Raw genomic sequence first — 11,962 nt, 5'->3', positions numbered from 1 at the left:
AGCTAAATATTTTTACTGAATATTAATAAACCTTGAACTGTGGTTGTTTCACTCAAACGGCTTTTATTATTATTGATTATCGATTGATTGATGTCGGAAGGTTTTTTTTACGCAGAGAAGCTTGCGATATATCCAAGCCGAGGGAGATCATATTTAATTAACAGAATCGCGCACTCCGCAACCCAATCTTCCCATACCATACCAGCTCTCAACTCAACATCAGCTTCCATTAAATTAATACTATATATGCACGAAGCTCTAAACACATAACTAGCAGAATATAACGCGTCGAGTCGACCATGGCCACCATCCGGCGCATGACCCCCGCCGACCTTTTCTCCCTCAACCTCACCAACCTTGATGCTTTGACAGAAAACTATGACCTCCATTTCTACCTCACCTACCTAATGAAATGGCCGTCGCTCTTCAACGTCGTGGAAGATCGTGACGGCCAGATAATAGGCTATAGTACGTTTGCTCTGATCTAAAAGAAACAAATAGAAAAGGAAGGAAGAAATAAATGAAAGAAGAGAACAGAAAAGAGGGAGAGAAAGAAAGAAGCGTCCACCAATTGCTGCAGGGTTTCGTGGAAGCTGAATTTCCTCAGTGTACAAATCGAGCTGAACTGACTATTAAATTCTCTTTTGCTTTCGTCAAAAAACATAGTAATGAGCAAGCTTGAATCTCAACGCGCCTCAATGAGACACTCGGAGCACTACACACCATGGCATGGCCACATTACAGTATTAACTATTGCACCAGCTTGGCGCAGATTGGGGCATGCACGCCGGCTGACAGAGAGCCTGGAGCGGGCGTCTGATAGAAATGATGCGTGGTTTGTGGATTTATATGTGCGGGCGGGCAATACGATTGCGGTGGGAATGTATAAAGGGATGGGGTATGTCGATACCTTTTCCGCTCTGCTGTTTCTATGATCTTTGTCACTCTTTGTTTCCTCTCGCTAACTTCATATTTTCCTGTGCTTCTCAGATACTCCGTGTTCAGACGGGTGGTTAATTATTACAGTGACGACCCAACGGGTATGTCGGAGGAAGGGGAAGATGCGTTCGATATGCGAAAGCCCCTCAGTCGAGATAAAGAGCTCAAACATACCCGTGAGAACGGGGAGAACTTTTTGGTCAGCCCGGAAGATGTTTACTAAAATGAAATTGTATGCCACAATAAAACTTCTTACTTTACGTCCTTTGACATGCCAGATTTATTGAGTGTGTGGTTACTTATCACTGTGATCTTTCTTGGAAGTGAGCTAGAGTTGATTTTGTTAGGGAGGAGGGAGTTTACAACTTTATGAAGCTAGTTACCTGGAGTTTACATGCACTAAACCATTTTACAACTCCTCCTTTGCCCAGACGAATAATGCCTCGCGTATGGCCACCTATATGCTGGTATTTAAAGGCCTTAACAGAAAAATGAAGACAAGGGGTTTGATGAGACGTCGCTCTGTGTCAAGAGAATAGGATTATATTTGCAGCGATAAAGCCATATAAACTCAACGTATATGCAGAGGAAACGTGAAAAGACATGCAGAAAGGCGCTATGAGTGAGGTATGTACAGCCAAATCGTATAATATGTGCGAAGATGCCAATGACCAACCCAGATAAAATATTCTCAACACCCAGACCCCAGTCCAATGCTGATGTAAAAAAGGAAATGCGTATTTTGCGAATTGCTGCATTGGAAGTAATCAGTCACGAACACTCCAATTTGAACTTTACAAACCTGTAACTACCATCCCATCATGCAGATGCGAAAAGCTTTGGCCCAGTTGACAAGAGTCGAGCCACCATCATGACCCCAGCGGCGACAACAAAGCAGACGCCCACCAGCACTGCCACACCCACATAGCTCCCAGTGCCATGAACGACAGCGCCACCAATAGGTGTCCCCACTAACGACCCCAGAGAACACAAAACAAACGACATTCCCAAGCGGGTGCCAAAATCTCGCATATCAGGCGTGATGTTCATAAACACAACAGGCCCCACGGATGTGAAACCGCCCGCAGTAAATCCGTAGAGGACTACTAGGGCGATTACCCCTGCTGTGGTGTGTATCCTGATCCACGAAATAGCCAGGATACCGGAGAGGAGGGTCATGGGGATCATGATATTTATGGGACCAATGTAATCGGCCATGAAATTAGGGAAAATACGCCCGATTATGGAGCTGGCGTTGAGCATGGAAACGAGGTAGAAGGCAAGGTGTTCGCTCATTATGCCGTTTTCGATTACGTAGGGTTGTATATGGACGACCACGTTATAGAGACCGATGAAACCGACGAACTGTGCAATGCAGAAGAGGGTGAACACTGGATCCTTGAATGCCGAGAGTTGAACAAGCGCACGCTTCTCCTGTGGCTTGAACCGTACATGGAGCAAAGACAGTGCTATCAAACCCGTTGCGCATGCGGTAAAGCCTAACACCCGAGTCGCCCACGCGAAGCCGATTTTCAATTGGAGCTGGCTGAACATTATCGGATAGACCACGCCGCCCAGGGCCGTACCCGTAGCTGCTACTCCGTTTGCCAGTGCTCGTCGACGTTTGAAGTACTGCGGAATAATGGCCACACTGGGAACAAACACGGCTCCAGACCCTAGGCCGACACAGAAGGCTTGCGAAAGCATGATCTGCCAAAATGTGGTAGATATGCTGGTCATCATTAGCCCAAACGAATAAAGAGCCCAGCCGACTATCAGCAGATATCGGGAGTAGCCAGCGTCAAACAGAGGGCCCGTGATGGCACCGACGAATAACAGGAGGAACGACTGTATCGAGCCGATCCATGCTATTGTCGATGGCGACTCATCCGCAAGTAGGTGTTGTTCATAGTAAGTTTGGAAACTGCCATATGTAAGTACAATTCCCCTGTATTATACATACTTTTCCAGTTAGTTACGGTTGCTTCACAAATATACAGGATCTCTCAGGGGCCTGGAGAGGGAGTATGAAAAATTGATGTCTTAAATATACCAGCTGTTAAAGAAGAGGAAGAAAGCAGCGAGCACTTGTGACCATGCTTTCCAGCCGCGATCATAAATGAGCTCGGCATTGTCAAATGACAATATGTTATTCTTCTGAGGTTCCTCTTTCACCTCAATACCTCCAGATGATGAAGAACATGTCGTTGGAAGGGCAGCACCAATTTTGTTGCAAGAAAGCTCTCCCATAGCCGTCGGCCCAACCGAGAGTACTTGAACCTCGGGATATCGGGGTATGGCTCACCAAGGAAGAGTAAATAAATATTTAAAGAAATCGAAGTTGTTTATTGAAGATATCCATGGATGTATTCTTCATAAAGCAAGGATGTGAGAGCGCCAGAACAGGGGACCCAGCAAAGCAATGCCTGAATGATATATGAAAAAAGTTATTAATGGGGAAGGATAGAAATACTAAGTCTGGAATTGCTTTCCGCGCCATTTTAGTTATTCTTGTCCTGGAATTTGGCTAGTTGGTTCTGGTCAAACGTGGATAGCGACGCTTGTAAACGCTGTGGGGTTTCTTTTGGAGAAGACTCCATCTAGAGCTGTCACGGCCGATAGCAGGAGCATTTGTCCTCGGCTGGCAATATTTATCCCGAGACTCGCAGCGCCAGAGAGTTGGTGGGAACCCATAATAAAATTGAACTTCCGTCGGGGAAGGTTGTGAAGATAGAAAAACGATGACTGGAGTTGGTGGTTTCTGAGAATGAGGTTGGAGGTGAGATAGGGTTAGGGCTAATTACCTGCCTTAGCATCCTCCCTATCCCAAAGCCTCGTTAGGTTAGAGGACGAGGGGTTATAGTAATATTTTTAAATGTTCAATAATGGTCTTTGTATCACCAATTCGATGATTACAATTTCGCATCGTATCAGAATCGCACGAGCATATTGATTTTGGCACCTGAGGATGGGAAATACCTACGTGCATTTTGAACCAAGCCCATAGCCCCCTGATATATCGGGAATGAAAGAAGCGAAAACCATTATACAGATCTATGAAATATCTATATCCACACTATAAAGGCAACCGTCCAGCCGCTTGCCTTGTACTTTTCAAGCAATTTCCCCCCCCTGCCCATTGAAAAGGGTTCACAGGGGCGTAAACGCGATACCCAAAGGAACACCCAAACTCCACCCGCTATGCGAAAATCATCACGGTATTAAACAAAACACAGAATCAACACTGACATATTTAAAAATAGAAAGCAAAAGTAAAGCTGCGCGCTTAAAGCAACTCTTCGCAGGTCCAGTCCTCATACCTATGGTGACGAAATTGGTTAGATACGGCTCCACGTGTATACACACACACACACACACACACACACATATATATATATATATAGAGTCAAGCTTACCATCCATCAGGGAGGTATCTCCTAACAATCAGCGGAATTTTTTTCTGAGCAAGCTCCTTCAGAGCAATTTGAAGAGGATCCGTTTCTCCCTCGAGGTCAACGAGGATCGGGGCGTTCATGCTGACAATCCAGGTTAGTATGCTGGAGACAATCGTTTGCCCCGATATAGGTAAGCCCACGAAAACTAACCTGATTTGTAGCGCTCGTGTGCCTAATACTCGGGCGCGCTCGTATTTGGTCATGTAGGGAGTTGTCGTCCGCTGATCGTTGGGCACCTTTTTCTCTCTTTGCTGCAGCATGACCTTTCCTTTGGATGCGCCCGCGTTTGGGTCCCCCGAAACAATGTTCTCTTCGCCATTCTGCACAGGCTGGCCGTCGCCATTGACTATCGCATAACCTTCGGCATGCTCTGTCTGCTCCGGCTCAACAAAATCTTCCGGCTCATTATCAATATACTCGTACTCGGGTGGTTCATAGTCAAATCTGTAAGAAGTCTAGTATTAGCTACATAGTTTTAAGAGCTCAAAAGGCCTTAATAAATCCGCCGCTACACAGAGCCGCAAGATTTCCAGATAGTGAGCCACGGTGACACATTAGGCTACTAACCCAGCATCATCGTGGTCTTCACCTCCACCGTAGTCTGACATTGCGCTTAAACGAAGAGATAAAAGTCCGAGACAAAAAATATATGCAGTATAAGAACGCTCTTCAAATTAGAGTGAGTCGGCCACTCTGCGCTGATGATGTTTTGTCCCCTGTTGTGTTGCTGCTGTAATGTCTTTTGGAAGGTCAAGAGCGAAGAAAAAGTTGAAACCTTGGCGCCTTTCGCCTATGGCGCTTGGCGCTTAAATCCCACCAAACTTTTTTATGCCAAGATTTACTACATTTCGGCCCACAGATCAACACAGAAGATATTCCGATACGAATAACCAATGCCATCCATTTACATGCCTTTTTGATTTTTGGTCGCCATATGGCAGATGACCATCATGGCCCAGAAACGAAAAGCTACTTCAGAAACTAACCGACAGCCTAAACGGCTACAACATTCAGCTCCGTCAGAAAGCTCCGGTAAGCATCAGATATGGCCGCCATGCGTGGCTGCGAATTGCTCTTTTATCTGACAATCTCGCAGATATAGTTGATAATGGCGACATATCGGACTTTTCATCCCAATCTTCCTACTGTCTGAGCCATGGCAGCCAGCATGAAACACCCATCACACCTCACTCTCCCGCCTCCTCGAGATACCCATCAGATCGAAAAACTCACCTTTGCCCCTATGAGGGATGTTTTAAAGCTTTTAACCGGCCTGCACGACTTACAGAACATTTAAGATCACATACCAACGAGCGAATATTTAGCTGTACATATGAAGGCTGCGAGAAGACATTTCTACGAGCTTCCCATCTGAGCCACCATGTAAAAAGTGCGCATACCACCATTCGAGACTACATATGCGATAGAGAGGGATGCGGCAAGACATTCGTCACGGGATCACGGCTACGAAGGCATCTAGCTGCCCACGAAGGAAGGGACAAGTACAGGTGTACTGAATACCCACCTTGCAACGAAACATTCCGCAAACATTCAACACTCCAAAAACACATCTTGACCGCCCATCTAAATAAGAAACCGTTTCCCTGTCCGCATATTGATCCAGCCACTGGCCAGCAATGCACGCAGGCCTTCGATACAGCAGGACATCTGCGCTCGCACGAGAGCAGAATTCACGGCGGTGCACGGTTTGCCTGCATAGAATGCTCATCCAAGGCAATTGACGAAACGTCGACAGCGACGAACGGGACGACCAATCCCCTTCAAACTGCCGTCTTCCCAACCTATGCTTTACTTCAAGCACACATGAAATCCGTCCACCCACCCACCTGTCCAGAATGTGGTATGACCTCCACATCGAGCCGAGACCTCCGCCGCCATCTTGAGATCACCCATGGAACCGTCCCGGTGGAAGAACGCAAAATCCACCCATGCCTCTACCCGAGCTGTGGTCGAAACTTTACAAAAAAAGGCAATTTAAACGTGCACATGAGAACCGTTCATGAGGGAGAGAAACGTTTCGTCTGCGGCGAGACAGACCTCTCCAGCTCAAAAAAGGTAGAAGGTTGGAACGTGAAGGATAACGGATGCGGTAAACGCTACGGCAGCAAACTTGCCCTAGAAGAACACGTTCGCACAGCACACTTGGGGTTAAAAAATGCGAAAGCGGAACGAAGGGAGCTGCTCGGCCTTAACGGCTCCAGCAGCAGCAGCAGCAGCCGCGGTAGTGGTGGTGGTGGGAGCAGTTCTCGTTCTCGAACTAAAGATAAGGATGGCCAGTCAGCAGCCCCTTCGAATCTCGCCATGCTGACTGGCGAAGGCTACATGGAGGAATCCGGGCGCCACATCCCCTGTCTGCTAGAGCAGTGTGCGCATCTCTTCCATCGAGACTATGACTTGTGGCTGCACATGGCTTCGAAGCACAATTTGGAGGAGAATGATATTCAGATTTTATTCATGCAGCGCGCCATGCAGGGTGGGGAGCAGAGTTTTGATGTCGACTTTGATAAATTGACGAGGTATGGGTGTAGGCATGGATATGCTACTGGTTCTGGCGCCGGGAACGGTGATGATATCCACCCACAGGATCTAGGTGACGGGCAATTGGTAATTGGAAAGGCGCAGGGTTTGGTTAGTGACGAATTTGCGATGGCCGATTTTGCTATTGGTGGCTGTGGTTCTGCAGTCGACAACGGTGGAGATACTGATATGACTTTGATCGACCCTGTCTTGACATTTACACAGAGACAACAAGCGATTCATGAATAAGCTGATAGCATTGACCAGTCGTCAACCGTGTTGGTGTCTTACGGATCTTTCACCGCTTTGCTATCCAAAACTTTTTTTATATGAGGAGTAGAAATATGACGGAAATACGATTATACATAATGAGAAGGAATTAAATAATAGGGCTATTTACGCGAAACCAATTCTTTTTAATTTATATTAATTTGTTAACGTCACCAAAGAAAGCTGCACTGGTCCCTGCTTCTGCTTCGCGTCGGGGGTTTCAAGTCCAGCAAGCTGTACACAGCATCACATCACAGCTTGCACAATTAAAGAGGAAAGAACTAAAAAAGATGAACCTTCACCTAGAAAGCGTAGCAGCATGTGAATACAAACTAATTATACTCTGTATTTGAATTAACAAAACAAGGGGCAAGCAGTAAAACCCAACCACGAGATGGAATTTCTTCGTTAAAAATCGTCAAAGCCAGAAGGAAAAGAAGTAAGAAGAACCCAGATAATAAAGCCAAAGCTTTTCCGAGGCACAAATGACCATTTAAAAATTTTTTAAATATAAAGATTCCAGAGCAGTCATTTATTCATTAACATAATTCATTCCACCAAAGCCCATTCGTTCGCCCATTCACTCCTCCGTGCCCGAGCCAAATGTCGTCAACATTCCTCTTTATCCCGTGGAACCCATGATTGGAAGTATGTGCCGTGTCCCTTGGGAAGCTGACCCTTGGATTGTTGTCCGGGGGTTAAATGGATGTGAGACGGAACAACAAAGAAGAAAGGAAGGAGTAGGAAAGATAAAAAAACAAAGATGCGAAGGCAAAATGAGAACCTGTTAACTTGGAGTGCGGGAGCAAGAGCCAAGTTGAGAAGTGGGGGGATAAACTCGTAGGAAAAAAAAAAAAAAAAAAAAAAAAAAAAAAAAAAAAAAAGGAGTAGAAAGAAAAACGGGGGCAGAAGAGAGCAGTGATTCTTTGCTAGGTTGCATACATAAGTGATATGCTTATGTATGTCCGCTCGCGTAATCCGATTAAGGAAACGATTTCCTCGTTATTGCTTTCCACCTGGGTAATACAACTTGTCATGAATTTTCTGGAGACCCGGAAAGAATGGAAGAGAAAGCAGTTCGGAAATGAATCTTTTTCTCTCTCTCTCCCTCTCTTTCTTTTTTTCTTTAAACCCCAGCGAGTCCCATGTGTGGCTTTGATTCAAATCCACCAACTCATGTCTAATCATGGGTTTAAAGGGGCTGAGCTAGAAGGTGCTCCATACATGTCGTTGCTGGAAGGGAAACAAACGGGACGGACGAGAGAGGAGTTATATGTTAGTCAGAAGGCCATAACCCTAAAGAAAAAGGGTGAAGGTAAAGAAAATTCCCTTGTGGAAACGAACAAGGGCGGGGACTGGGCGGATAAAGCGTCGACTCACGCTCTTGTCAACTTGTTCCTTGGCCCTAAGCGTTCTTCTTCCAGGGACGATAAGGTTTTCTTTTTCCTGGGCATCAGATACTGCGTCCCCATGTCCATTCTTCATCAGTGCCTCGATGATCATTGCCGAAGCTTGATTGCCGCTGCAGCGAGCACTCAAACCACGGCGTTTCTGCTTTACATCCGTCTAGAATTATCGATGCTTTTTAGAGCTGGCTTCAGGCGATAAATGAATAACGAGTGTACTGTACTAACCTCACTTTCTTTGGCCCGCTGGACTGGAGCCGTCTGAGAAGGTACAGCACGAGAACGCGCTTTAAGCCCCTCCTCACAGATCATTTTCAGACACTGGTAGGCCCGACTCTCTTCCTGCCGGTCCAGCTCTGCCTGGAAGGCTTCACCGAACGGCGAGGTGTAGTTCGCGGCCCAGTTGCTAGGGTCAGCGGGTAACGTAAATTTGTAACGGTGTGCGATGGACCTGGGTAATGCTATTTCTGACCTAGCACGCTTATTGAGCATCCGCGCTCTTCTCCTCCCCCGTCGGATTGACCCATGTGAGCTGAAGCGATGGCCATGCATCTGGGTTGGAGCAATGGGGCGCTCAGCCGCCATTCGGAGCTGTAGATCCCTCATCAGGGAGCGACGCGATGCAGCGGCATCAACGAAGTATTCCCGGTTGGTTGTTACGTCGAGGTCGTCTTCGGAATATCTGTCTGTGACATAGGGCGCTTCGCTGCCAACGTCGTCGGTGTCGAACATTGCATCGCACAGGACACGAAGGAGGGAGTATTTTTCATTTGATAGATTTGCTGGAGGGTCGTGTGGGGAGAACATCCTGGCCACGTCGCAGAAAAGGTCTACGGATTCGGTGCAGCGAGCCTTCGCGAGCCAACGAGCAGTGTTCATCATAGTTTCGATCACATCATCCATCGTGCCTGCGCAGTTGGCGGCTTCGAGTCTGTATTTGAGCAAGTCCTCATGTGGCTGAGGCGAAAGAGATGACTCCGGTCTGTCCAAGTGTTCTGTCCCATCAGGGCGCGGCTGGTAGTTCTTATATTTGTGCAAACGTCGTTCAGAGGCAGGGGAAGTTGTTGGGTCGTTGAATTTAGGGACTGTAGGCGGAGGCAGCTTCAAGAGTGACTCTTTGCACACGTCTATTCTAGCCATTCTCATGCTCATCACAGCCAATCTAAAATCACCTGAAAGGGTTGAGAGGGAAAAATCCTCTAGTCATCGCAGTTAGCCACCGGATGCGGGCAAAATTATGATCGACTGAGAGGAACGATAACTTGCCTTCTTCATTGAGAATTGTCCTAGTCGTAGTCTCATTCTCAAACTCAATGATTATCTTGTAAGCTTTCTTCAGGGACCTCATCGTGTATAGATGCCTGCAATGGTTCTTTTCCAGCCAGTAAATGGTCTTGCCCCCGTCTCGCAAGGGTTCGACAAGCTTGCGGAGAAGCTCAATCTCACCCAGCAGTAGTTGTTTTTCCGCAACCCATAAGGCGTAGGGCCCACGTTCAGGGATATTGTCGACACCGCGGCCAGAATATCTCTCGTCAAGCCAGGTTTGAACACTATGCTGTGCCTTTGCGAACGTCTCGTCTGGTTCTAGTAGCAATAGAAGGAAATGCTTGAAGGTGCCCGGAGTGGCATCCTTCACGAGTTTCTCCGCCATGGCCGGCACATGTACCATCCACGCCTTGGAGTTGAAATAACGCCCAAAGTCCTTGATTTTCTGCTCGAGACGTGTAAAGTAGGCATTTTCGAAATCTTCCTCAGGTCCAGCTTCTGAGGGTGGTGGGGTGTCACCAGTGCTGAAGACTAGAGCAAAATCTTCATCACCGGGAGGGGGCTCATAAGGGGGAAGTTTGGAGCGCTCTTTTATGCTGTATTGAAGAGTGCTTCTTGAAGGAGGGTCAGGAAGAGGTGCAAGAGGTTCAACTAGCAAATACATATCCCTAAGAAAGGGCCTGGATAGCCCAGGAGGGGGGTTCTGGAAGGGAACTTCCATTCCATTGAAGATACTGGACATGGTGACAGATTGTTTTGATGATAGCTTGAAAGTATAGAAATTGTATCTAGACAGCAAAATTTGCAGTCTTCTTAGAGAACAAGAAGACCATGCACCATGTCTAAATATCAGACAGAAAAAAGAATATTGTCAGAAAGAAAAACAAATAGATTGAGAAGTGAGTGTAATCTCTCAACTTGACAACTGCTGAGAGTTAATAAACTTAAGAAGTGCTATAGAATGACAAAGGAAAGAACAATTTTATTCACTCAGAAGATATCTTCATCACTCAGAAACACAGAGAATCTGATTGTATCAGAAAGATTGCATCAGAAAAAGAAGAAGATGACAAAAACAAGAACAGTCATATCTTATAAATCACTTTCATGAGTGAATGAAGTATGTCATGTTCAAGCTTCAAACAACAAAATTAAACAGAGACCCTCATCACATTCACTTCTCAAAATAAGGGCAGACCTCTGTAGAATTATTGAGCGAATCCATGCAAAGAGAAAGATGGTATATAAAAAATTGGTATCCTCATACACCACCTGGAGGTATTACAAACAAGGAAAGTAAAGCAGGAGAAGCAAGCCCAAATAAGGCCGTAGTCACCCACTGGAAACTAAATCAAAGTCAAGTACGTACTGTGTGAAAGTACTGTTCAAGCATGTCTTTCCATATTTATGGCGTATGAAGGACAGGTGATACAGCTAAAATACCAGCGAGCGGAATACGAAAGACAAAGAAAGAGGAGACAGGTAAAAGAGTAAAGTGGTATATGGCTGTTGATCCAGTCACTCAAGGCTTCGAAAACTCAAGTACTTAGGTACCAATGGTATCTAGGTGAGTAAATATTGCCTTGAGGAGTTGTACAGTACATATACTTCGTCCACGAAAACCCATCAAAATCCCAGAGGGACCACGGACCAGCGAATTTTATGCTCTTCCCCCCTATCATCCCTTATTTCCAGAACCTCAGCGGGAAGAGTCGACAGAGGACAAACCCAATCCCCAGCTGGAGTGGTTGATGTTAAAAGCGGTGGTTTGGCTGTGCCATCCCTGAGCCTGTCTTGAACGCACGCCAGACTATCCGGTACACACGCTGACTAGCACCTGGCTTCAGTGCAACGGAGAGGGCTAGAGGAGAAAAATATTCTTTTCTCCTGCCTCTGGCAACATGAAGTTATTTGCTGTTGTTGTGAAGAAATTAGTCTATTTAATTATTAGATAGAGTTGATCTGGAGCCTTGGTTCTAGGCTTCTGGCCAGATCTGGATTGATTATCTAACCAACAATTCAACTCCCACCCGAACCTTAATCCGGGAGTCAAGTTTAGTGTTAGTCAGAAAGATCTGTGCGGGCGCA

The 11,962-nt window shown here is 46.2% G+C and overlaps 5 protein-coding genes across 7 annotated transcripts; 2 read left to right on the top strand and 3 right to left on the bottom strand.

The window, feature by feature from the left end:
* Positions 1-49: 49 nt before the first annotated feature.
* Positions 50-3,218, top strand: BDBG_09025 (acetyltransferase). The gene is made up of 3 exons (XM_002620568.2): positions 50-468; positions 667-898; positions 991-3,218. Exons 1-3 carry the CDS (start codon positions 300-302, stop codon positions 1,160-1,162), a joined length of 573 nt encoding a protein of 190 aa, XP_002620614.1. The 5' UTR covers positions 50-299; the 3' UTR covers positions 1,163-3,218.
* Positions 1,220-3,687, bottom strand: BDBG_09024 (MFS monocarboxylate transporter). Its single transcript, XM_031723840.1, has 2 exons — positions 2,993-3,687; positions 1,220-2,887 (listed from the first exon to the last, which is right to left on the bottom strand). Exons 1-2 carry the CDS (start codon positions 3,187-3,189, stop codon positions 1,759-1,761), a joined length of 1,326 nt encoding a protein of 441 aa, XP_031581179.1. The 5' UTR covers positions 3,190-3,687; the 3' UTR covers positions 1,220-1,758.
* Positions 3,688-3,692: 5 nt separating this feature from the next.
* BDBG_09023 (DNA-directed RNA polymerase I, II, and III subunit RPABC2) lies at positions 3,693-5,161 on the bottom strand. Its single transcript, XM_002620566.2, has 4 exons — positions 4,962-5,161; positions 4,545-4,838; positions 4,356-4,475; positions 3,693-4,259 (listed from the first exon to the last, which is right to left on the bottom strand). Exons 1-4 carry the CDS (start codon positions 5,000-5,002, stop codon positions 4,226-4,228), a joined length of 489 nt encoding a protein of 162 aa, XP_002620612.1. The 5' UTR covers positions 5,003-5,161; the 3' UTR covers positions 3,693-4,225.
* An 87-nt stretch (positions 5,162-5,248) lies between these two features.
* BDBG_09022 (C2H2 transcription factor) lies at positions 5,249-7,652 on the top strand. Its single transcript, XM_002620565.2, has 2 exons — positions 5,249-5,426; positions 5,491-7,652. The coding sequence occupies exons 1-2, from the start codon at positions 5,336-5,338 to the stop codon at positions 7,179-7,181; spliced, it is 1,782 nt and encodes a 593-aa protein (XP_002620611.2). The 5' UTR covers positions 5,249-5,335; the 3' UTR covers positions 7,182-7,652.
* Positions 7,653-8,085: 433 nt separating this feature from the next.
* BDBG_09021 lies at positions 8,086-11,758 on the bottom strand. Of its 3 annotated transcripts, XM_031723838.1 has the most exons (4): positions 9,829-11,758; positions 8,837-9,770; positions 8,583-8,768; positions 8,090-8,435 (listed from the first exon to the last, which is right to left on the bottom strand). In XM_031723838.1, exons 1-4 carry the CDS (start codon positions 10,614-10,616, stop codon positions 8,409-8,411), a joined length of 1,935 nt encoding a protein of 644 aa, XP_031581176.1. In that variant the 5' UTR covers positions 10,617-11,758; the 3' UTR covers positions 8,090-8,408. The 3 variants fall into 3 exon arrangements, with proteins under 3 accessions (XP_031581177.1, XP_031581178.1, XP_031581176.1); XM_031723837.1 differs by having other exon boundaries at positions 8,086-8,768; positions 9,829-11,612; XM_031723839.1 differs by having other exon boundaries at positions 8,086-9,807; positions 9,875-11,758.
* Positions 11,759-11,962: the final 204 nt, after the last annotated feature.

This window comes from Blastomyces gilchristii (genome assembly GCF_000003855.2).
Source record: "Blastomyces gilchristii SLH14081 genomic scaffold supercont1.33, whole genome shotgun sequence".
Classification (NCBI taxonomy): Eukaryota; Fungi; Ascomycota; class Eurotiomycetes; order Onygenales; family Ajellomycetaceae; genus Blastomyces; species Blastomyces gilchristii.
The sequence above is the reverse complement of the archived record's forward strand: the minus strand, read 5'-3'. Positions and strand labels throughout refer to the sequence as shown.

Coding starts and splice junctions, on each gene's coding strand:
- BDBG_09024 (XM_031723840.1), bottom strand. CDS start 3,189: ATGGGAGAGCTTTCTTGCAACAAAATTGGTGCTGCCCTTCCAACGACA. Junction 2,888..2,992: donor TTCCTCTTCTTTAACAGCTG/GTATATTTAAGA, acceptor TGTATAATACAG/GGGAATTGTACTTACATATG.
- BDBG_09022 (XM_002620565.2), top strand. CDS start 5,336: ATGACCATCATGGCCCAGAAACGAAAAGCTACTTCAGAAACTAACCGA. Junction 5,427..5,490: donor AGCTCCGTCAGAAAGCTCCG/GTAAGCATCAGA, acceptor ACAATCTCGCAG/ATATAGTTGATAATGGCGAC.
- BDBG_09025 (XM_002620568.2), top strand. CDS start 300: ATGGCCACCATCCGGCGCATGACCCCCGCCGACCTTTTCTCCCTCAAC. Junction 469..666: donor CGGCCAGATAATAGGCTATA/GTACGTTTGCTC, acceptor CAAAAAACATAG/TAATGAGCAAGCTTGAATCT. Junction 899..990: donor GGAATGTATAAAGGGATGGG/GTATGTCGATAC, acceptor TGTGCTTCTCAG/ATACTCCGTGTTCAGACGGG.
- BDBG_09023 (XM_002620566.2), bottom strand. CDS start 5,002: ATGTCAGACTACGGTGGAGGTGAAGACCACGATGATGCTGG. Junction 4,476..4,544: donor ACACGAGCGCTACAAATCAG/GTTAGTTTTCGT, acceptor CTGGATTGTCAG/CATGAACGCCCCGATCCTCG. Junction 4,260..4,355: donor AGATACCTCCCTGATGGATG/GTAAGCTTGACT, acceptor TCGTCACCATAG/GTATGAGGACTGGACCTGCG.
- BDBG_09021 (XM_031723837.1), bottom strand. CDS start 10,616: ATGTCCAGTATCTTCAATGGAATGGAAGTTCCCTTCCAGAACCCCCCT. Junction 9,771..9,828: donor CATAATTTTGCCCGCATCCG/GTGGCTAACTGC, acceptor AGGTGATTTTAG/ATTGGCTGTGATGAGCATGA. Junction 8,769..8,836: donor AGCGGGCCAAAGAAAGTGAG/GTTAGTACAGTA, acceptor CGATAATTCTAG/ACGGATGTAAAGCAGAAACG.